Source organism: Thermobia domestica, chromosome 10, assembly GCF_964235325.1.
Source record: "Thermobia domestica chromosome 10, izTheDome1.hap1.1, whole genome shotgun sequence".
In the NCBI taxonomy this organism is placed as follows: domain Eukaryota; kingdom Metazoa; phylum Arthropoda; class Insecta; order Zygentoma; family Lepismatidae; genus Thermobia; species Thermobia domestica.
The window spans coordinates 150,313,937-150,338,817 of NC_137463.1; the positions used below are offsets into that span (position 1 = coordinate 150,313,937).

General features: G+C 35.3%; 1 protein-coding gene across 1 annotated transcript in view; it reads right to left on the reverse strand.

Moving 5' to 3' along the window:
* Positions 1-24,881, reverse strand: part of ACC (acetyl-CoA carboxylase) — a 776,633-nt gene that overhangs the window by 445,352 nt on the left and 306,400 nt on the right. The window contains exons 16-17 of the mRNA XM_081728639.1: positions 19,302-19,471; positions 7,625-7,713 (exon numbers count right to left, since the gene is read on the reverse strand). Of these exons, the coding sequence (XP_081584765.1) occupies positions 7,625-7,713; positions 19,302-19,471 (259 nt within the window). The remainder of the gene's footprint in view (positions 1-7,624; positions 7,714-19,301; positions 19,472-24,881) is intronic.

Genomic DNA, 24,881 nt, shown 5'->3' on the forward strand with positions numbered 1-24,881 from the left:
TACATAGCCAGTCCACCTCTGGTTCTCACGAAACAATAAGAAGAAGATTATTGGGGGCTGGTCTACACTGTTCAAGACCCGCTAGGAAGACTCTCCTGACTGAAACTCACAAGGCCAGATGAATGGAATGGGCACAGAATAACATAACCCAACCTCAGTCATATTGGGACTTAGTCATCTGGACCGACGAGAAGGTTTTCAAGTCTAACCAACAAGGCAGAGTTATATTGTATAGGCCGCGCGGAACCAGGTATGCTGAACAAAATATTATCAGAACTTCTTGTTCAGGGCGAATATCAGCACACTTTTGGGGATACATGACGGCTGCTGGTCCTGGAGATTTGGTTGCGGTGCCTGAGAGAATGAACAGCAGTGTTTACATTAATATCCTCGAAAATACGTTGTTACCGTCCTTAGAAAGAAACTTCCCCGAATAGGAAGAATATATATTTATGCATGACAACAGTGCTGTTCACACTTCCCGGCAAGCACGAGAGTGGCTAAGTGAACATCCAGAGTTAATTTGTATTGAGTGGCCCCCTCTATCCCCAGATTTGAACCCAATTGAACATCTGTGGGCCTACATGGTGCAAGAATGGGAAGAGAGACGTGAAGACAGAGACCAAACGTTTCTTCAAAATCATGTTATGGAACTGTGGCAACATTTTCGTGACACACCGTCGTATTGCTCGAGAATTGTATCTAGTATCCAATCCAGACTTCAAGAAGTTATTGACTCTGGAGGTGATTACACGAAGTACTAATGTGTTATTTTTTGTGTAAACATTTATTTAAGTTTCATTTATTTATTATATTTTTTCAAGAGCAATACTTTCGTTCTTCATTCTTTTCCTTTGCTTGTTTACTTATTAGTTCGTTAAAACGTTAAGGAAGAGTAGTATATCTTCAAAAAGTATTTGTGAATTTACTTTGAACATTTCTAAGAATACATTTACTTTTTTTTTCTTACTCTATATCATGCCCAATATTACTATCATTTCAGTTAATTAATAACTTTATTTCACATCTCGGATAAAAGTATTATTGTCATTTTAACGATGTTTTTCCTTTTGATTATGTAATTTCTAGTTTCATTTAATTATCTCAATTCGAATGAATAAATCACATTTTGTTTATTGTCCCTTCCTTAGCTAGGTTCGAATTCGAGAAGAATGTGATGTAATTTACGTTCTTTATTCTTCATATTGTGAAGTAATGACAATATTAATTATTTTTCATAAGTCCTGTTGATCAGTGAGAACTTGGACAAACATTAACCTGGTGATTCTTTACGCAATGAAGGCGTAAAATACGTTTTAGCAGTTCTTTATACTTCACAGCGAAGAAACGTTCTAACAGTGTGTTAGCGTTTTTTTCCTCGCCTTCCAATTGAACTGTCTGTGTACTGCGCATGCGCCAGTCAATTTCCATGGAAGATCATAAATAACCCTGATACTTTCTATAATATTTACGAAAGAACGTGTAATAGAATCTATATCAACAACATACATCATTCATCAAAGTTCATGAAACAAATTAATAGATATATCAAAGTAAATTAGATTTAAATTTTAGGCAATAGAAAATGTTATTCTGTAATAAAAACTACTACTCGAAGCCTTTGCTACAATCACTAGTTGTTTCCATAGCCGAGTGGTCTAAGCCGTTCGGCTTATAAAGCACCATTCGAACTAAGTTCGAGTCCCCGCCGGCCACAGCACTTTTTTCTCTCTTTTTTTTCACCTGTTCTCGATGTTTCTGTCTGTGTTCTTGTCGGATTCGATTAAATAGAATTTCGAATAGAGACCAATATATATGATAAATAATCATTTATTTGCGAATCTGCACTCGTACAATATACATCTCCGAGATTTTGATTTTGGAAATGAAGTGTATATAATATTGAATAGTAAAAATAGTAAAATAAAAAAAAATATTTGTATAAATATTGATTAATTAATTAGAGTTATACATGGCTTTCCAATCAGGATTATATAGAGAGGACTTACTTCTAAGTGCAATCCGAAAACAAATATATGAGTTTTAATCTGACCCAAAGTTGGTAACTTACAGGATAATTTATACATGATTGGTATTGTAATTTTTATGCTTTTATTATAATCCGCTATAAGTTATGATTTTACCAATTCTAAATGTAGAACGAGAAACAAGTGTAATATCATATTTGTTACGAAAAGCTTTTAAGCAATGATGCTTTCAGGACGTGATCTGAGGGAGAATTTGAGACCCCTCTCTAGCTAAGAAATTTCCGCCTTCAGGACCATATATTCGATCGTGCTAAATGTGGACTACCAATGTTTGCATTCCACCCGCATATTGAAATTCCCCCCGAGGATAATTCTTTGAAGTCACCACTGTTTATAAATAGTTTTTCGTTACAAATCAGAGGATGATGGAGTAGTGAGTATACTTCATTTTTTTTATTTTTTATTTATTCTTTTTTTTTTTTTAGCTATGGATTTAAGATTTGCAATTCATATAATGTTCCGTTCTAATCGAATTTGAAACAAAAGAAGTTTTCAATGAGTTACTCAAAGAAATATTTTCAGCCTCCGGATGAAAATAGGAAGACACTTAAAAAAGAAACAACTTGCTACCGGGTTCGAACACACAAACATGTGATTGGTAGTGTATCGACCCAAACCACTCGACCGTTTTGTATGCCTTTGCACATCTTCTTTTGCCTTTTGTGAAAGCAGTTTACTGTTCCATACTCGCTTTTGTTTATTTCGATACGACTATGAGTTCTCAGTAAATATTTGGACGTTACAGCTCTTGCAATGTATAAAAGTGTTTTTAGAATAAATCACAATCGATATTATGTCCTAATAACATATGTAAAACAGGTTGAATTCGTGAAATGATTGAGGTGTGAGTGAGCGTAAATGTTTTCATAGTTAGGAGCCTGGATATGCAAACCCCCTTAACGTGGAGATTTAATTTTGTGAAATTTGGTACACGTATTCTAATACTGAATAAATACGTCGATTAAAGTATACTACCAATAAATTATTTCCTTATTATATTGTTTCGGTTCTTATTAACATCAAAATTATACACTTCCTATAATGTTTTGTTAAAAAAAAAGGGATGGGATGGGATTCGATGTGGTGTCAAAATAATAAAAATAACTATGAGTCCGCCACTCTATCCACCTAACCACGAAGGCTACGTTGTGTTGGGTCTTTTTTTAAAGAAATAATCTTCATAACCATGGTCCGTATCGCTTCGAACCTTAAGATAAGGGTTTTGCTGTTTAATTCTATATTTTCGTACGACATCTTAGTTACAGAAGCTAATTTATATTTGGCAGGCAATCTACACACTAGGTTTTAACCAATAAATGCAACATTTTACTCCACTATCGAGTTCCTTGATCCAACTCCTCGACTCTCCTACTGAATTCCCTCAGCAATCGTGCTCTGCTAGTGAAAAGATCCCTAGAAATCATCGTTGCCAGTATACACAAAACCGAGCATAATTTTGTTTTTTGCTTATATTTTTATTATTTTATTATATTTTTTGGAAATATCTCCTTAGATGGATTGCTTTCTATTATCTCCACATACTAATAACTGAATTTTACACATAAACGTCAGGAAAATGGAATAAATGCGAAAAATCTTGAGTTACAGTATACGCGCAATTTTTTTTTGCGCATGGGAGTACATCAATATTGAAACCGGAAACAGTAGTAAAATATTACAATTTCGGATTATAGTTAAGAAATACAAATTCTTTTTTTGAGAAACCGAATCGATTTCGGGAAACTACTTGTCAATATCTAGTACAGCTTTTGTTTTATGCCAATCAATGATACCAGAAACGCTTAATTTTGTACCATTTCTGATTGAACAGGATATTAACAGAATAAAAAGGAATCTATCTTGGGATGCTGAATCGATTAAAAAACTGGTTTTCGATATATCTTACCGGTTTTTTCTATGGATATCAATATTGAAACCGGAAGTAATAGTAAATTCATAATGTTTTCGGTTTTAATACCAAATGGATGAAAATTCTATAATCTTTCAAACATTGAATTGATTCCCGAAAACAACAACGTGTTCTGCTGCTCTTTTCAAGTGAGAAGTTACATGAGTGGTAGCCAATGTTTCGAGATGTTTCCAGGTAGCTCATCTGGCATTAACAATAATCATATTAGTGCGAAAAGTCCGTGCCCCAAAATAATAACGACGCTTCACTGCTATTGGATTTAGCATAAAGTTCTCTCAAGGCCATGTAACTTGTCATTTGAAAAGAGCTTTGATTATTAGTGTTATTACTGTGTTAGTTTTAAGGCGATCAATGTTGAAACTGCATAAGGCTGACTTTTACCACTTAAGATTCAATAGCGGATTAACGGAGGAGTAGATGGTGCCTATTCTTGAGATGCTGAATCGATTTTCGAAAACCACTTGTCAAAATGTTTCACCATTTTTCTCTAATTCCTGTCGACAAACGGAAGGACGGGTATGGCCGTTCTGTAAGACTTTCGATATTTGTGCATAGCATAGTTTGGAAGTCTAAAAATTGAAACTTACTGCTTTTAATTCAAATATATATCCAATTACCTTACCATTTCAACATAAATTTAGTTAAGTTTACAAACATTATAATGCTTTTATTGTACTCATCAATTATAACATTCAAGAGACGGCCATGCTTATTCTGTTATGGAATTATTCTGTGCTCATCCGGTAATCTTTTGTCTGTTATGAGGAGCTATTCTTATTTTACTTTTTATACATTTTCATATTTCTCGATTGAGTAGCCTAGAGCTTCAGCAGAACCCGTGTCACGACGCGCTCACACGTTCCCTCATTTTAGTGTTTACAGGAATGTTTCCCTTATCATAAAATGCTAGTCCATCATGAAGCATTGGATAATTCAATTATTTTCAAACAGAAGAATACCTAAAAAAACGTATTTAAAAGTTTTGTTGATCATTTCGGTTTGGAGAAAGTTTCAGTTGCCTTTTTATCATAACTTAATCAACTAAGGTATCAGCAGATTTAGCTTCATATCATGAATACGAGTATCCTATAAATATTTCTCGTTCTACTCTGTTCTATATTTTTAAGAGGAGACTATGGCTACTCTGATCATTAATAACATGTACAAGAAAATAATAATAATAAATGGTATCTATTAAGAATGCCAAATTTTTAAGTGACTTTATTAAAATTTAACACCACCAGAATGACATTTTGGGAGGGTATAGAGGGAAATTTCCTCTCCTAGTTTTTACAAATACAGACCATTTAATAAATCGTATACTAATATATTATATAAAATGTGAAATTCTTATGTCGATGAATGATCTTGCTCACCCCTCCCCGCTAAAATCTAACATGATCTGAAATGACGCCCTGCTCACCATTGAAACATGGCATTCATAAAGTATATTACAACATGAAGCATTTGACGTAGGTTACAGTAACCGTAACACTTGGATTAAAAGCAATTGTAGCATGATTACAGACCCTCATATACCAGGTTTCATGAATGCCGGTTAGGTTGATTTTGAGTTGATTTTAGTTTAGCGTTTTGGGAAAATCGTGTTTTTCGATTTTTACTCTTCAGTAAACTACTCTAATTTGAAGAAAATTTAGCGAACGGACGGACGGACGGACGCAGGGTTCACGAAAGATGTAAATCTGTTGAGTTCTCGATTTTTTTTCACGATCGCCATACTTTCTCTCCGTCATTCGAAAGTAAAAATTTTAAAAAATGACCGCCTGACATGGTTTTAGAGGCGAATCGAAAACTGAGGAAAGAAAAGTAATGAAATGGACATAGAGGGAAATGGAAAAGAGAAAGAATTGCAAAGAACTGAAAAATACCTAGGTATAACCGATAATTATAATGAGGATGACGTCATAGAGCAGAACCTAGAAGAGTAATAGACAAATTGCGGAGAAACCGGGAGGATGCTCGTTAAAAGGAAATCTTCATATTAAAAATGGAAAGGTGGCATAAGTTTTCATGTAGAAGAGATTTCTTTTTTTGAAAAAAGAAGAAGTTAGTTTAGGTGTTTGTATAACGATAAACGTCCCAACATTACAACCCACGGAGATTTACGACAAGGCAGAGGGCTTTCTTTATGACATTTCATTAGCACTAGGTTCTAACCGCAATTATTCTTGGTTTTCTAATGTATTAAGATTACCAATGGCTTACGACGCTCATTGATCGATTGGTTGAAGTTAAATCTCCCTTCGTAGCATCTAGGCTATATGGCAAGGGGCACATTAATGTAATATAAAAAAACGCATTGCTCGGGTTTGTATTTGAAGCAACTATCACCACTAAAACTTGAACCAATGATACCAACCCATGAGGTAAATCCATATTGTAGTATTTTTTTTATTTTTTAACATTCGTTTTTGGAAAAGGGATAAAGTAAGTTTTTGTTGAAATTGGCAGCGTAGGTTTATGTGGGATTTTTACACCTTATCGACACCAAAAATTATCTTATGGACCGAAAATAGCCTAGGAAATCTTCAATGTGAAATCAATGTTAATTGTAATTTTATGCTACCAGAAAGCACATGCTAGAGTGGAAATGTCTTTTAAATAACTGCTGTCGGCCGCCAACAAACGGAAATTGTGCTCTGACATTGAAATATATATATATATTTAGAAAGAATCGATGGAACTCTTTGATGGATTGGTAATCTACTCTATGGTTCTTTATTTGCAACGTTTCCACATAGTGCAATTTGCGTCTTCAAATGAGGACCCGAAAGATATATATTTATATATATATATATATTTTTTTTTTTTGGCATTGTTTTGACTTATAGAAAATTTATCGAGATTAGTAACTTTTCGCGAACGGCTGATTAGGATAGAAACGTCCGGTACAGAGTACTGTTATAAAGCTATATAAAATAGAACTAAACACTAAACTAGCTCATGAGGGAATATAGCCGGCCAGATGGTGTACGTTCAACCGGATAATGTGTGGGTAGGATATCGACACCCGGATGTAATTATCTCTGGCTCACTTGACCGGAGTTCGCTATCTCTTAATTCAGTTTGTTTTCCAATTGGTTCACAATGCTGCCTGTTGCGTTAATACTGAGATACGTATTGCACACAGTATATGCAATACAGGTAATTTCTGTTTTCTTTACCATCTTTACTTTTTTTTTCCGAAGCTCATAGACACACATAAATTAAGTACTCAGATCGTTAAGATATTAGGCGAAATGAAAGAAACTATCATCACATCGGTCGTCTATCAAGGAACAACTGAAGATAATTAATATTCTATGTCCTCTGATCTCTGAATAGTCAGGATACTCATGGAGAAAGTTATGAACTGTTCCAGAGGTAGAGATAGAACTCAGGTGAAAAACCAATGTCAAGATACATCAGGACACTATAGCCTAGACAGACGTATAATACATCAAAGGGTTTCCGGAAGTCCAACAAGATCCTACAGAATATTACTTATTTCAAATACCTTCTTTTGAGCTTGAATAAACAAGCAGACGTTAACGCAACATAGACTGAAATTTCGCTAAAATTTCACCTTCGTGAGATCTTGTACACAAACAGCTTACACTCTATAAACGATAGAAAAAAACCTTACCTGAGAATGCGAAAATATAGTTGCTGTAACTGCAGCCATGTCATCCTTCTGCCGTTCACGTATTGCTGTAACGCATTTGTCGTAATGGCCTATTGAGAAATTGAAAACATAAAGCAGGATTTTCTAATGCTTACAGAAACAATAATCTTAATTTCTTCAGCAGTGCAAATACTAAATACTAAATAATAATAATAATAATAATAATAATAATAATAATAATAATAATAATAATAATAATAATAATAATAATAATAAATAATAATAATAATAATAATAAGAAGAAGAAGAAGAAGGAGGCCTCAAATTTATAAAAGAAATCGGCCACCGTCTATCAATTAAATCAGGAGATAATCGAGCAAAAAGTTTCCTGATTCAACGCATAAGCATAGCTATTCAACGTGGGAACGTGTCGGCTATAATGGGAACGTTACCCACTAGTAAAGAGCTAGAAGAAGTCTTTCTTCTGTAATTGCGGAGAAGGGAGGTTAGGAGAAAAAACAAACATCATTGGTGCATCAATTTGTGTAGCAACCGAGCAAGGAGTATGAAGAGACAGCTCACAGTCCATAAGTTTATATACAGGGTGTCCGAGAAGTCCTTCCCTGATTACAGAAATTGATAACTCAGGCTAGAAATAAGATAGAAATATGAAACTGGTGTTGAATTAGACTTCTTTTTATGGGGTTATGTCAAGGATGAGGTCTACCGAACACGTGTACCAGATCTTGAAACCCTGCAGCAACGAATAACCACAGTCGTTGCATCGATCCCTCCAGTGATGTTGGCTAATGTGTGGATGGAAATTGGATATCGCCTAGATGTGCTACGTGCTACCAAGGGTGCTTATGTGGAAGTGTACTGATGTGACCAAAACTTTTATAGTTTGTAAACAATTCAACACCAGTTTCATATTTCTATCTTATTTCTAGCCTGAGTTATCAATTTCTGTAATCAGGGAAGGACTTCTCGGACACCCGGTATATATAAAAAAAAACAGCATGAATGCTGTACCGTACGTCAAGATAGTGACATAACATGACAGGTTGGAGCCTTTGAAAGCAGAAGATTTAGTAGTACCTGGCGAACATCATGGGAACAAAGTACCGAAGAATAGATATTTACTGTTTCATTTGAAATTTTCATTATAACAGTTTTTTTAATAATCATTGTTATTTTACAATTCTTATGTAATTACTTATGGTTGTATCTAATTGCTTTCAAATCTCGATTATTGGATTAACTTATTTACATGAATGTAAACAGATGCTTTCAAATGCCGATATTGTAAAATTGCTCTTTATAACGGAAACGTGTTACAAATTGTAAGTTAATTCTTCCTAAATATATATTTTGTCAAGAATAATAATAATAATAATAATAATAATAATAATAATAATAATGATGATGATGATGATGATGATGATGATGATGATGATGATGATGATGATGATGATGATGATGATGATGATGATGATGATGATGATGATGATGATGATGATGATGATGATGATGATGATGATGATGATGATGATGATGATGATGATGATGATGATGATGATGATGATGATGATGATGATGATGATGATGATGATGATGATGATGATGATGATGATGATGATGATGATGATGATGATGATGATGATGATGATGATGATGATGATGATGATGATGATGATGATGATGATGATGATGATGATGATGATGATGATGATGATGATGATGATGATGATGATGATGATGATGATGATGATGATGATGATGATGTTGTTGTTGTTGTTGTTGTTGTTGTTGTTGTTGTTGTTGTTGTTGTTGTTGTTGTTGTTGTTGTTGTTAAGAAAGAAGTTTACATAGAAAACAATAACAACGATTATATCAGGTAAAACGGAAGCCGGAAAACTTTCGGGAAAAGTAGAAAACGGAAAATTAACGGAAAACAGAAAACTAAAAATTTACGGAAAAAGAAAGGCATAAAATTAACTTACGAGAAACAACCCACATGCAAATCTATTTACATACAATTAAAAATGAATGGTACGATGAGTTTTCGTGCATCACGCTCAAATATCTGTACCAATTATGTTCTTCTTTGGTATATTGTTAAATCTTTACTTCAATAAGATTTATTGCATTTTGCTTTGAATCCACAATTACACATTTCGTCGATGTTGGCAACCTAAATATATTTTTGAAATAGTTTCTGTACTTAGAAGTATATACACCAAACTTATCATAAACATAATTCAACACTCGAGGGAACATACTGTGGGTGCACCGATTTCCCAAATACCCAAGTTTGTCAGTGTTGCCAAGCACTTTAGAAAATATTTTTCCTGCATAATTATGCAACCCTTGGTTTATAAGAAACTTAAACTAAATTCAAATGTAAAACTAGATTCAATATAAGTGAACAATATAAAGTGAAAATAAGATAGAGAATATAAATAGAAACGGCAGCCGGACTTAAAGTTGCCTAAACGCAGTTTCAAGCCTCTCTTTACTTTTACAGTTCTACTGTTATTACATTGATTTTCCAGAGGAGAACAATGTAATTATAACAGAATACTTCTTTCGTAAGTTCACTGACAACAAATAAAGGAGTAAACTCAATGACAAACACGAAGAAAAAAAAAATATATAATAACAAAATAGGATGATTTGAAAAGGATGAGGTACGTAGAAAAGAAGGAAGGACGAGACGACAAGGTGAAAAAATAAAAACACATATTTAGACAGCAGGACGTCTGGTGACCCTACTTTTACTAACAATTAAAAGTGAGTTGAACAGATATTTAAACTATGAAAATGAAAAAACAAGAAACTAAATCAACTTTTAAAGACTGATGATAAGGTGACCAAACATTCCACTTACAGACATATTTTTAGCAGTTTAGAACTTAAGTAATCCAACATTTTAACTGTAATGTGAAATCCACTAATGTGGTTCATTTGAAATCTTACACTTATATTATCAAGCGACACAGTTGTTGGGTTAGTATTCGGGAAGTCCTGAGAATATACATATAAAATGAAAGATAATGAAAGTGATATATATTCCGGAATACATTACGATGTTTCCATACTACAACCGGGCAGTGGACAGTATCTCTCATATGGGCAGTGTTTTATATAAAAGTAATAAAGTGTATTTCATCTTACAAGAAAATTCTGTATGAAATATGTATTTGCAGTGCAGAGTTTAAAATGCAGATATGAAATTGTATGATGTGTACCAAACTTCACAGGATATTTTTGACATAAGATAAACGGAACAAGAAAGTGCTTTATTTTACTTTTCTTTAAACATGGTCCATTCTCAATATTCGATTTAAGATGGATAGTCTTTTATTTAATCTTTTTTTATTTATACAGATAAGCAAGTCGCATTTTTCAAATAGGATGAAAATAATAATAAATAAAATGTTTGCCAAAATGTTATTCCATTGTACGACTATCAAAGATAAGAATTTTATTTTAACTGATTCTTCTTGCTCTTACCAATTACTTTTTTGTAAATTATTATTAGTGCTTTAGTACTCTGAAATTGCTTTTTACAAACAGTTCAAGCAAAGAAAGAAAAAGTTAAATTACTAGTGATTCTTACTATGAACCAAGTTTTAGAACATTCATTTTATTTTGTGCAATGGACTTGGAAAAGTGCATTTAATTTCTTTCTGATTTTCTTTCATTTTACATTACAGTGAACTCTGTTCAAACGTGGGAACTAAAGCCATAACATATTCTCACAGACTTTGCGTACACGTCATGATAATTCTCCAGCCAATGAGGATGAATTTGCAGAAGAAATGGATAAAAATTTGTATGAAATAAGGGTTTCGAGGTTACCTTTTACGCCTGGGTTCTACACTCCTTGGCGGGGCTTCGTAAGAGAAGCGGGAAGACCAACACACTATTCCGGAAGATAGGTGTTTGGTAATAACACCTGCATCGAAGAGCTTCTACACAATTAATTAGTGATTTCTTTTCTTTTCTTTTTTTTAAACCATTATATACAATGTAAGCATGTAAATTGTTGTGTCGTAATTATCAAGGATAAAAATACAGAAAAACTTAAACTATATGTGTATTTGATTCAGAATTTATCTTGATACCTGTTATGTGCAGTCTCGTTATTACATGTTTCTTTATATTGTGTTCTTTAAAATGAATTTACATTGCTGAAGTTATTGCTTTTAATATAACTTTTAATACTGTGGTTTACTCCAGTTGTTTGCGGTGAGGTTAGAACAAAACTTCGTTTAGTTTGAATCACACCACAATTTGCAGAAAGAAAGCATTTGTGTGCAGATAGTTTTGTATGTACTTAGGTTGTCATCAGTGAAGCTGTCAATGCAAAAGTGCCGGACAGATTATAAGTTCAATTACCGAGCTTGGGTATCACGTTGGTTTCTTTTGCTACCCGCAGTAATCATAAGAAAATAGCACCGGAAGTGATTGTATTTGCACCCAGACCTTTGTATCGTAAATCTGATTCTTTTTTTTTTTCTTAATTTTCATGTTATGGGGCGCACATGAGTGGATTTTGTGGGTACCACGTTTTCCTAGTTACCTGTTGAATCCACAGGCTTAAATTGTAGAGAGCTTTTTTTTTTTTAATGAATTTTTCCATTAACATATTGCATTTCTTCCTTTCACTTTTAAAGGAACATGTCTCTTATAGGAACTTATTTTTTTTTTTTAGAGAGTTTTGTCATTAATATATATATATATATATATATATATATATATATATATATATATATATATATATATATATATATATATATATATATATATATATATATATATATATATAACTGTAATACACCCTTCAACACGGAAAAAATCTTCATCACACGTTAATATATATACTTTTTTTTAGGAACTTTTAAAGAAACAGTAAATAATTTTGGTCAGGTTTTTGGTACAAATATTCCTCTTAGTAGTTTTAGTAGTAACACGTGCAAATTTTAACAGCGATAGAAAAACAGCAAAACAATAAACAAAACAGCAAAAAAATAAGGAACCAGACATGAACAATTTTACGCACAGAACCCACTTTGCATTAAGTCCGCTGGCAAAACTACAAAAGATTACATTCCTTGAACAGTGCACAATTTACATCTTACAGAATATCAAAATATAACTATCCACTAATACACGTAATTGTGATAAACCTCGCAACAGCATCCTCAAACCTTCGCCGAGATTACAGACAAAAGATCTCCTCCAGTTCCTTACCAGAGGGTAGCGTTCCCAAAACTGATGCAACGTTCCCTCTTTATACTGCCATACTGATGCGTTGCAGTAGAAAAGAGGTTGCTCTAGCGTCTCCTGACGATAAATAAATGCGGTGACCAACTTCTTTTATAAAGTTAAGGCCTTCGGGACCCCATGAACCACCCGATTCGACAGCTATAGCGACAAAATGATATTTGTCGAGTAAATTGCTATACTTCCTGCGCAGCCACGTTGCCAGCTTGTGCTTAGGAAGAATGCAGATTTGAAGGGGCGAAGGTGTCGGAACAAGTAAAATCACATAGAAGTGCTTTTCCTTTCTTCCACGGTATTAGGGTCATACCATCTGGCCTCTTGCCGTCTGCACGACTGCATCCCAACGGTTCACATATAGAAGGAACGCCTGCTGAAATTAGTGCCCTCATGATAATGTCGTTGACGCTGGAGTGGCGTGAATGTCTGCCCGCACTATTAGCACAGGAGAGTTCATGAAGGCCCTTCTTGTCTACGATACTTCTGCAGGCAGGACATCTGTGTTGCTCACAAACATCTGCTCCCAAACGCAGTGCACTGGCAATTCGAAAACTGTCATTGGGAAGATGTAATCCTAAAGAAGGTGACGGGATAGCATGGAGCCAAGCGCCTGCTTCTGGAGATGATGTAGCTAGAAGTCTGGCCTTATCTTCTGGGTTATCGGATGACTGAAGTAGAGCTGAAAAGTGATTATTTATAAGAAGATCGTCCCAAGAGGATTGTAGTCCTCTCTTATCAAGGTCAGGGAGATCTGATCCCACTATATATATCGGGTGTTGCAAAATAAGTGTTACAACTCTTGGGAGGTGACTCCTGCCACTGAGACAAGAAAAAAAGTTCTTGAACTTTCGGCTATCGGACAGTTTCGGATCTACAAAGTGCCGAAAGCGTGGGAAAATGACTTTCGGAAGCCAATAGTTCGGAAACTATCCAACGTAAAGAGGGCGGGTAAAATATTCACTGAAGAAGTCATACCAGCTGTATTGAATTTTGCATGTTTCACAATCCTTCCATGCACGCGCAAGGGATTCCCCAAAGGAACATAGGGAGTCCCGGATAATCTGCCAAATGAAAATTGGTCTAAATGGATATGAATTGATAGGGTTTCTACCAGGTAAAAATAATTCGTTTGTATTAAGTCGATATCTGGAACAAATACAAAATGGCGGACACCTTCATGCCCGTTGTGTGTGGTTGCATAATTACCAGGTACGGATGCTGGCCAACAGTGAAGTTCTGAGTATTAAGTGTAGCGAATTTGTACTCAAATGCTCTAGAAAGACATCTGGAGTGTCGGTAGAGCACAACAGATGAAGCAGGATGATCGACATGTGTGGAAACATGTAATGAAAAATGCCCAGAAATGCACTCATACTCAGTAAAGGTGAGTTCAAAGCGTCGGAAATGTAAGGATTAGCGTCAAGAACATGAAAGCCAATTCACCAATAATATTCTCTCAAACCGAAGCAATATGATGTGCACAGTTGCATACCAATAAGGATGCAACAACTGAGGCCAAGTTGAAATTGTGTAAGAGGACTTACTAAGAAACTGAATGTCTCTAGTGGGATCGCATGATCGATATTGAAATGTGGCCAATATGTGTGTTGATGTCGGCGTGTAGCTAATGGACAAATGTCAACATGTCCCACTACTGCTGGGACACCGTCCTACGTGGGAAAAATAGGAAAATAACTACTCGGGTCTTGAATCTGAGGCCGTGGGCTCCCAGTAGAATTGGAAACTGCGACCACGCAGGCGCTCTAGCCCTGAGGCTCGAGGGAGCCTGACTTTCTCTGTACTAATTTCTTTGAGGAGTACCCACTTCGTTTGGCAAGTGCTCTTGTACAGCCTCCCGACATGCTTGTGTGTTTCATTTTGTTATTCCTACTGCACAGTTGTAAACAATCAGAGCTTTAAGACATTTCTTCCTATTTCTCATGTCGTTTTATTTTCCATATGTATGGTGTTCCAGCAGTAGTGTTACATGTGTTAAATTGGTTAATTTTCGCCTTTGTCTTGGCATGTCCACTGTGTGTAAGATACGAATTCTGGATGTATTTTCCTATATTTCGAGTACGTCATATGTCCCAGAAGACGTGGGGCATGATATAAGTTTGTTATTTTCACGCTCTATCAGAATTTGAACCATGGATGAAGAGATTTCTTTTCATATGTGTCGACTGTGGGACAATGTCCCAAGCAAAGAGGGACATTGATACAATCGTGTTTTAGTTACGTTCTACCAAAAAGTGCACCAGATGTAATAGCAGAATGTACAACGTTATTTTCCTTGTTTTTGCACGTGAGACGGTGTCGCAGCAGTAGTAGGACATGTTGACATTTGTCCATTAGCTACATGTCGATATCAACACACACATTGGCCACATTTCAATATCGATCATGCGATCCCACTAGTGACATTCATTTAGTTTACCCAGTTTCTTAGCGAGTCCTCTTGCACAATTTCAACTTGGCCTCAGTTGTTGCATCCTTATTGGTATGCAACCGTGCACATCATATTGCTTCGGTTTGAGAGAATATTATTGGTGAATTGGCTTTCATGTTCTTGACGCTAATCCTTACATTTCCGACGCTTTGAACTCACATTTACTGAGTATGAGTGCATTTCTGGATATTTTTCGTTAAGTGTATCCACACATGTGAATCACCCTGCTTCATCTGTTGTGCTCTACCGACACTCCAGAAGTCTTTCTAGAGCATTTGGGTACAAATTCGCTATACTTAATACTCAGAACGTGACTGTTGGCCAGCATCCGTACCTGGCGATTATGCAACCACACACAACGGGCATGAAGGTGTCCGCCATTTTGTATTTGTTCCAGATATCGACTTAATACAAACGAATTATTTTTACCTGGTAGAAACCCTATCAATTCATATCCATTTAGACCAATTTTCATTTGGCAGATTATCCGGGACTCTCTACGTTCCTTTGGAGAATCCCTTGCGCGTGCATGGTAGGATTGTGAAACATGCAAAATTCAATACACCAGGTATGACTTCTTCAGTGAATTTTTTACCAACCCTCTTTACGTTGGATAGTTCCCGAACTATTGGCTTCCGAAAGTCATTTTCTCACGCTTTCGGCACCTTGTAGATCTGAAACTATGTCCGATAGCCGAAAGTTCAAGAGAACTTTTTTTCTTGTCTCAGTGGCAGGAGTCACCTCCCAAGAGTTGTAACACTTATTTTGCAACACCCGATATATATATATATATATATTCCTTTTGTCTATGTGCTATTCATACATATTTGTGATAATTGCTAGTCTGGATGGAGATAGAACTCTATTCTTATCTTGCAACGAGAATTAGACTGATTTCTGTGGACACCCACCTGAGATGTAAAACATAATAATTACTTATGTTCTGCAATGATTATATGAATATATATATAACTTATGTATTTTAATGTAATTATTTTATATAACTATTCATGCATTGCAGAAAATAGAATTTCATACAAAAGAATGACTCAGATGGGAACTGAACTCACGACCTTACGATTTGAACTAGAATGGTCTACCACTGAGCTAACAGGAACACTCTAGGCTACATCCTTCTAACGAAATATAACTGGCTTTTCATGACAATTACGTTCATATACATTGCAAACGCTGTTTTTTCTACTTTGACTTTTATTTTACTATGCAGGCGAGAATTATGTTCTACGTCTTTCCGATCAGTCTTCTTTTACATATTGGACAAACACCGTGCTAGTGGGTTTTCTCGGGGTTCTCCCGTTTCCTCCCACTTTAGTCATTCCACCATTTCACTCATCTCTCCTCATCACCGTCTCCTTTACCCTAATCGGCATAACCGTGGGACGTAAAACAAAGATTTCATTTCATTTCATTTTTCTTTTACATATGGAAAGGTTCCTTTATATATCTAAATATTCTTTTACTTATTGAAAGCTAAATGGCAAAGAAGCTTGTGATGACATTAATACAAGATTTCGAAATATTGTATTATTAAGTATTTGAATCAATGTTGCTTTTCTTCTACATTTGATAACAAGTCTAATTATACTTAAAAAGCAGAAAAAAACATCTGCACAATTTTTCCCGATTGCAAAGGTTGGCTTGGAGGTTCGAACCTGCTTTACTTTTTTCCGAAGATACACGAAGGCGGACTTAAGAAATTTTTGCTTCAAAAGAACATTAAAGAGTGTGGTCATTCTTTATGGAGCAGCATGTACAGTCATATCCAAAATGATTGTCGCATATCTGTCTTGTTGTGGGAATATAATTTGATAATGATTTTGCAGGGTACTATTAATACTGTTCTTATGTGTATAATCGGGAAATGTATATTTGTGGTAAATTTCATAGAAAAAGAATTATAAATACGGAAATTAGAATGAGTAAAACAAAATGTTGCTAAGTGGACAAGAAAATATTTTTTTCGTTATATTGTTCTTATTTACTGCTCTTTTGACATGAAATTTACCATATACATGACTTTGCCCATTATACACATATTAAAATTATAAGAAATACCTAGCGAAATCGTTATCAAATTTTATTCCTACAACAACATATTTATAGACATTCTATAATCATTTTGGGCATGACTGTACATCTATAGTAACTAATTTATTAAATGCATAATGTGCTCCTGTGCTTGATAATGGTGATCAAGTTGCATTTGATTTGGATTTTGCAAAAGAACTTGATACACTACCTGATCATATATTATTAACAAAATGATGAGATTCGTTCTACAATGTTGTATAATTAAGTGGATTGGTTCGTATTTATCTAACAGGAAATTCTTGATAAGGTATAAAGGAAATACTTCTTCGAATTGTAATATTACTTCTGGGGTGTTTCAGGGCTCAAATTTGGGGCTATTACTGTTTTTGTTGTTTATAAATAATATATCTGAAAATATTACTTGCAGTTATTCATTGTATACGAATGATATCAAAACTTTTCATCTTATGTAAACTACGAATGATCATGCAATTTTACAAAATACAATTAATACTATTCCACATTCGTTTCAAATAAATTTTATAGCTTTGAATTTGTCTAAAACTCACGGCATAATTTACACCAGGAAAACAAAAACTTCTAGATATCAACATAGTATTGGTAACTATCAAATTCAATTTGTAAACGATTTAGAAATTACTCTGGACACGAAACTATTGTTTCATAAACATCTTCAGGTTATAACATTTAAAGCGAAGGGAAATTTAGCACTCATTAAACAGCCGTGTAGAAATTTTAACTCAATTAACTTATGCAAGGTTTTCTATTTATGTAATGTACGGTCTCAACTTGAAGATGCAATTGTTTTTATTGAATTCTGAACCCAAATATTTTTCAAACTATTGAATCTATACACAATAATTTTCTTGCGTGCCTAAAATGCAAAATCAAGCAATACGATAATATAACCTTAAGTGATATAGGTGGGGATTTAAGCTTATTAGCCCTTGGTGATAGACGCGGTCTTTTCGATTTAAAATTCTAACATAATCTCCTAGATGGAGGTTTTTATTTAGACAGTTTTATTTCGTTAAGAGTTCCTTACTGTAAAACCAGGAAATTTACTCCTTTTGTTTGCACTAGGATATTTTCCAAATCTTATATTTATAACTGTGTTGAGCCAGCTAATAAATTCCATTCTACTTTAGATCTGTTCCATTTTAAATTTTCAATCATTAGTCATCAATTCTTTCGTTCTCGTTCGGATGGATGCCTTTAATATGTTTTGTTTGTATTCGTGACTGTTTATATGTGTGTATGTTTATAGTGTCTGTTTATATATATATATATATGTGTGTGTGTGTGTGTGTGTGGTTGATTTTCTATGTTAATGCATATAATGCAGTATTTTTTCATTATGAATACTATATGTTTGTTACTTTTTCTCTCTTTATCACTGATGTATTTAGCATGTTTATTTATTATTATTATTATTATTATTATTATTATTATTATTATTATTATTATTATTATTTATAAACTGTTTATTTTTATAATTATGATGTGACGCATTTTATTGTGCTGTGTATTATTCTTGGTGCACTTCTGGCTGTCAAACTGTTACCAACAAATTATTATATTATTATTATTATTATTGGTAGATAGGCTAACATAAAATATTTAGAGAGAATTCAGTACGTATTTAATACAGAAAGAAGTTAATATAGTATTAAATGACCGCACTCGCTATATATGAATGAGAATAAAGAATGGTCGCTAAAAAATGCGAGAAAAGCAACACAAAATGATGCAAAAATTTCTTATAGAAATAAAAACATGGTAAGACAGAGAAATTCCAACAAAGATTGTTCTCGGTATGAATCTTTCTTTCATGTTACATCCAACAAATTAACAGTACCAAAAGTATTAATACAAAGTCTTCCTTACCTTGTTGAAACTGACTCTCTACAACCAAATATTGTTTCAATAGTTCATGTACAGCTGATTTCATTCGACCTCTTATTCCATTTCTATACCTCTGAACTAACTGAACAATTCCTTGAGTTGTCATGAAGAAAACATCCCGATCTGAACGTTTCTGAAGTGTAGCTGCATGACTAAAAATACATAAGATTTAGGTGAATATACACTCAATTTCAAAAATAAAAGGAAATACATTTAGGTAAGAAAATTTTCTCATTAAGTCTCTAGAATACTTCAATATTTCTATGCTTGACTCAATATCCTTAATTAATTGTTAATAGCTGTATTCAGCCTTCACAAACTTCAGAACAAGCACATCAGAATAGTTCTACTACAGCAATAGATGGCGTATATACAATAAGTGACCTCATTTAACCCATTAAGTCCCGTTAATCGGAAAATACGATTCCCTTTTTTTAAATCCTTACTAATTACTTGATGTAGTAATATTTCTATCTATTTTTGGTAAACCCTGAATTATATATGGTGTAAAATTTACTTTAGATTCTATTTATATAATAGCATTTCCAAAATATTAAGTAGGTGCAACTGAAAAGTACAACTCAAATTCTGGTATTAAACCAGTTTCCCTAACCAATCTATGAATGAACCGAGGCCGAGCGCACAATGTCTGCAACTCGACAAACTTTTAGAAAACATGCTGGCGTGCTCAGTCAATCAATGGGCATCGTGTTGTTGAAGACAGTCATGTGCCAGTGCACGATGGGAAACAGTTGCCGATACGATCGCCTTATAGATCAACAGTGGATTTGAGCAAGAAGTGGTGAAAGAGCGCACAATGTGCCGCTGATTTTTTAAATTTCGTAACATTGACTTAACTGTGGAATATATGAGTCTCGCGGGCACTGGCGAAGAGCACATTCTAATTAGCACCTCAGGAACATTACGGATGTGGATTGAGAGTGTTCGTGAAACTGGAGACAAGTTAGGCATACACAATACATCTATCATCCGGCTCAACGCAATACGTAAGTTGATTCACGGACAGTGGCGGCGGTTGGACGTTAAAAGTGGGGGGGCAAGACATGATCTGAATATTTGCATATAAATATTAGTTTTCCTGCTTGTTTCTAATATTTTGTTTGACGAAAGGTTGTATAACTAATAGGATACTATATTTTTTAGTTAAAATACTGTATACAGTATTTCATATTTTATTAAGTAAATTGACAAGAGCAACGCCAGTAGATAGTAGCCCTTTGTACTCTTAAGCAACGAAAGTGTAAGAAGAGATTTGATTCCTTGCTCATGAACTTCTTAAAATTCTGTCTAGAAAACTGTGTGGTCAGATTATTGAATAACAAATTTGCAAAACAAATAAACAGAAAGGATAATATTAATGATAGTAATAAATAATGATTAGGGGCACGAGTTTTTTGCACCAAGAATTTGAAAGTTTCGCGTTTCGTTTTTCATATTTCGGGATTAGTCGCATTTCCCAAATAACTTCTGCATTTTTTTTTAGCTCTTGTGAAAAAGATATTCCCCGTCATTTTTATAATTGTTCCTTCTATTCATAGACCACTACAGAAATAAACCATTAATAACCTTAAAACAAAATACACTGAATATTGCACTTGACATTGTAAATTTCACTTATAAAAAATTATATTTTTTAAAAATCAAATGAAAGAAAATCAGTAACTAAACTTACTATGAGTAGGAAAGTTTGTTGTCTTATGAAACACATAGGGACAAGTTACATTTAAGCATTAAACATAAGCATGTTACACATTTCCACATTTTCCTTCATTGTTGTACGTTTGCCACTCCATCACCAGTCCATACTTGGGGAAAGAAAACTATCACAATTGGCATTGCTTGTTGGAAGCCACACATATGTAAGTGCGTTTACAACAAACTTCAAACAAACATCACTTCAGAACTTTTGTCCATTCAAAATATTCATTACACTGTACTTTCCAGACGAATCACTTGTCAAGAGTTCATAGGGTACTTTGTACAGCTCCAAATGCGGTACTTCATAATCAGATGCTTTCAATTTTTTTTTAAATGAAGGCGAAGCTTTAAAAAAAACTTCCTTAACGTAACAACGTCTGGTTCACTGCCACATGCAATTACAGAAGTATCATAACTTTCCCAAAGCATCATATACTTCTATAGTTTTGGAGTCATCTCTTTGCGAAGAAAGCTTCAAAGATGATCTTTATGCACATTTTTTAAAAGTCACATTCAACACTAGCCCCTTTTCACTTTGTAACAAACGTAAGTGTGCTTTAGTTTATCCACCAAAGAGGTCCTGTAACATATTCTCTATCCGAATTACCCAAAATGCACCGTTCATGCCACGTTCTACCGTTCCGACAGCGGAAAACTAGCTTTTCCAAATTAATGAAAACGTATGTTTAAAATTTCGCATTATATCGCGAATTGTTAGAAATTTCTCTCAAAACTGCCAATTTCGCGTTTTATCGCGCAACAGAAAACAATGAAAATACACACAGAATATCACAAAACGTCAAGAAACTGAAAATTACTTAATTCTGACACATTTCATTTTGTCGCGCAATGCGAAAAACTCGTTTTGTTTTGCAAAAGTCATATTGAAACAGGGATTAATGAACAACTTAATTTTTAATTCCACACATGCAATTAAATGTATATTATTACCCTTAGAAAATGAAAGACAGTAAATCTACAGGCATATGCTACGACATTTAAAGAAATATTTGCTTTTGCAACTTTCCGGAACATACTCCAGTTATACAAAATAACACTAAAACCTAGAATTATATTGAATTCACTAAATTTAATTGTATATACACTCGTACACTTCTAACACACCACTTCATTCATACATTACACTACAAAACAATTGAAAAGGTAGAAGTTGTTTTTTATTATGATTTTTCCCCTAACTTTAGAAAGAAAAGACATTTTAGGAACTGTCAATTTTTGTGCAATTAAAAATAACTTGTGAAAGACTTTTTCTTTTGCGAAATGCTCTCTGAATTAGTTTCAAAGCGGCTGACTAATATATCAAGCCCTTGTAAGAAGTGAAAGTATGCTGAAATTGTAGTGCTCAATAGGTTAGTTTTGAGGTTATTTTCTGTGGCAATTAAAACGCAATTCCTGTAGTTTTCTTTGCTCCACGGGAAGACACCCAATACCTACTCACGGAATGGCAAATATATGGCACCATTTTTTCTATGAACCGGTAATACATACAGAAACTTAAACATTTCTAAATGAAACTATATACATTAATGGGTTACTTCAAAAAAGTGGGGGGGCAACTGCCCCCCTTTGCCCCCCCTAATCGCCGCCCGTGTTCACGGACACCACATGCATGTACACTGGCCAAGAAAGATCGCCGCCTAGATGTCTGAAATTTTCTTAAGTGTAGAGAATAATTAGGAAAATCATGTATCGGATTGAAACATCTGAGGAAAAACGATAATCGTAGAGATCAGAACAATTGATGGGTAGCGACGGATATCCACAACGGTTCCGTAAACAACCCTCTTTCTGCAGGTGTCTTTGCTGGTATAGTGGCCAAAGATCTAGCTGATGCATCATGTCATTCTCCGACGAGGTCAGATTATATTAATGTGGTTCGTTACAGTGGTGAACCTCAGTTGGACGACAAATGTATACCCATACCCACATATAGCTCAAATAACGGTCCAAACTCTCCGTGAGTTGCAGTATGAAATCGTTCCTCATCATTACTTCTTCCGATATATATCGATTGCTTCATCGGAAGAACTCCTCTGATGGTATGGACGCTTGTGACGAACGCTTCCGAACGAAATTCCCAATTCTGCCATTAGATGCCGTAACATGATCCTCCTGTTGTTCTGAATCAGCTCCTCCCTGCGAGCTGTGTTCAAATCTGTTGATGCCGTGCTGGGTTGGAAATTACGCACCTCGTCGGTGAAGTTTTATCTACCAGTCGCAAACTTTCGACACCATTCTGCGACATGCTGACCAGACATTACAGTCTATCCGTAAACATCTACTACCAGCTGCCGTGAATTTTAGTCGCAGATATATATGTTTCGCCCACAGCGATTTCATAATTGAGTGAACTTCTTCGCGACACAACTTTTCCAAACAAGACGCCATTTGCGTTTACCCACAACTAGCGCCGTAGCTGGTGGGTGGCTGAAACTCTGAAAAGTTGACAACTCCATGTATTAAAATTACCGTGCACTTCTCATTCCTCTATATCAAAAGAAACTCCAGAAATATCGAACTTGTAATCTTAGTTTCTGATCCCTCGTATTTCTCTTTGGATTTTATTTTCAAGCGTTTACTTAAACAGATAACTTAAACATTGTAGTAGAACCCCAAATAGTTAGTTTTCAATATATACTCTTACCACTCATAGTGCGTAGTTACCTTACAGTGCTTCCGTAAATCCTGTTTGTTCCTACGATTCAACAACGCAGCGTTTCAAGGCGAGCTCACCTTCCCTACATGCTCACATTTGCCCAGATTTCTGGGATTGATTCCCATGTGGTACCGAATCCCACGGTATGACCAAGCGCGGCAGAGTCCAACCAAATCCGGGAGCCTCAGGCGTGCCCAAGGGGGCTTGTTCAATACCGGCCCTGCCTTCAACTAGCAACCGCCTTCGTGTGTAGAGGTACCATGCACAGGTCGAGATGCTCCCGTATCTCATCCCGGTTCCTATGGTACGTGTCAAGTTACCATCTGAGTTTGGTGCCGGCCCATATCCTGCAGAGTTCCCTCCCTTCACCGAGATCAGAACCGTTGCCTAGATTCCTGGTATATGTTTCTCCCCCACTTCCGTTTAGTCCCTCCACAGGCAGGAATCCGACACTTCCATCCCGGTAGGATCGTCCAAGCAATACGGGACTTCCTCAAAAAGAAAAGAAATAATTACGGTAGACGTACACCGTATATTTCCAGCGCCAATGACTAATGTAGACCGTCTGCTCAAGGCAGACATTGTTATTTGGGAGCCGTCTCTCCCCTGGTAAGCCCGTCCACACAATACGAGACTTCCTCTAATTGCGGTACAGGTACACCGTATATTACCAGCCCCAAGGGCTGATGTAGACTGACTCCCTTTAAACACAATGGTCATTTAGAAGCGGCGGCTCCTCCGGCAGGGTCGTGATAATTCACTATCTCTAGTTACGGTAGAAGTACATACTACATTACCAGATCCAATGGTTGATGTAGGCTGTCTCCCTTTAAAGACAATGGTCATTTGGGAGCGGCGGCTCCCCTGGTAGGGTCGTAAATACTGCACTCAGTTTGTGACAACCAATATACAGCAACATTACCTCAGCGTTTTTGAGATACGAGTGTGTGTTAGGATACTAGGTATCCCATGCTGGACCCAAGAGCACGCACGACACGCTCATTGAGGGCAGTACCTACATCATCCTCCCGGTAGGACGTTGGATCTGCCACCCTAGGCTCACCAACTATCTGCACTTTCATACGCGTTGAGGTGCCACGTAGCTTTATCTCCCGGACCCAAGGACACGGCCTAGTTGCCCATTTCGGAGGATATCTGAAGCCTCA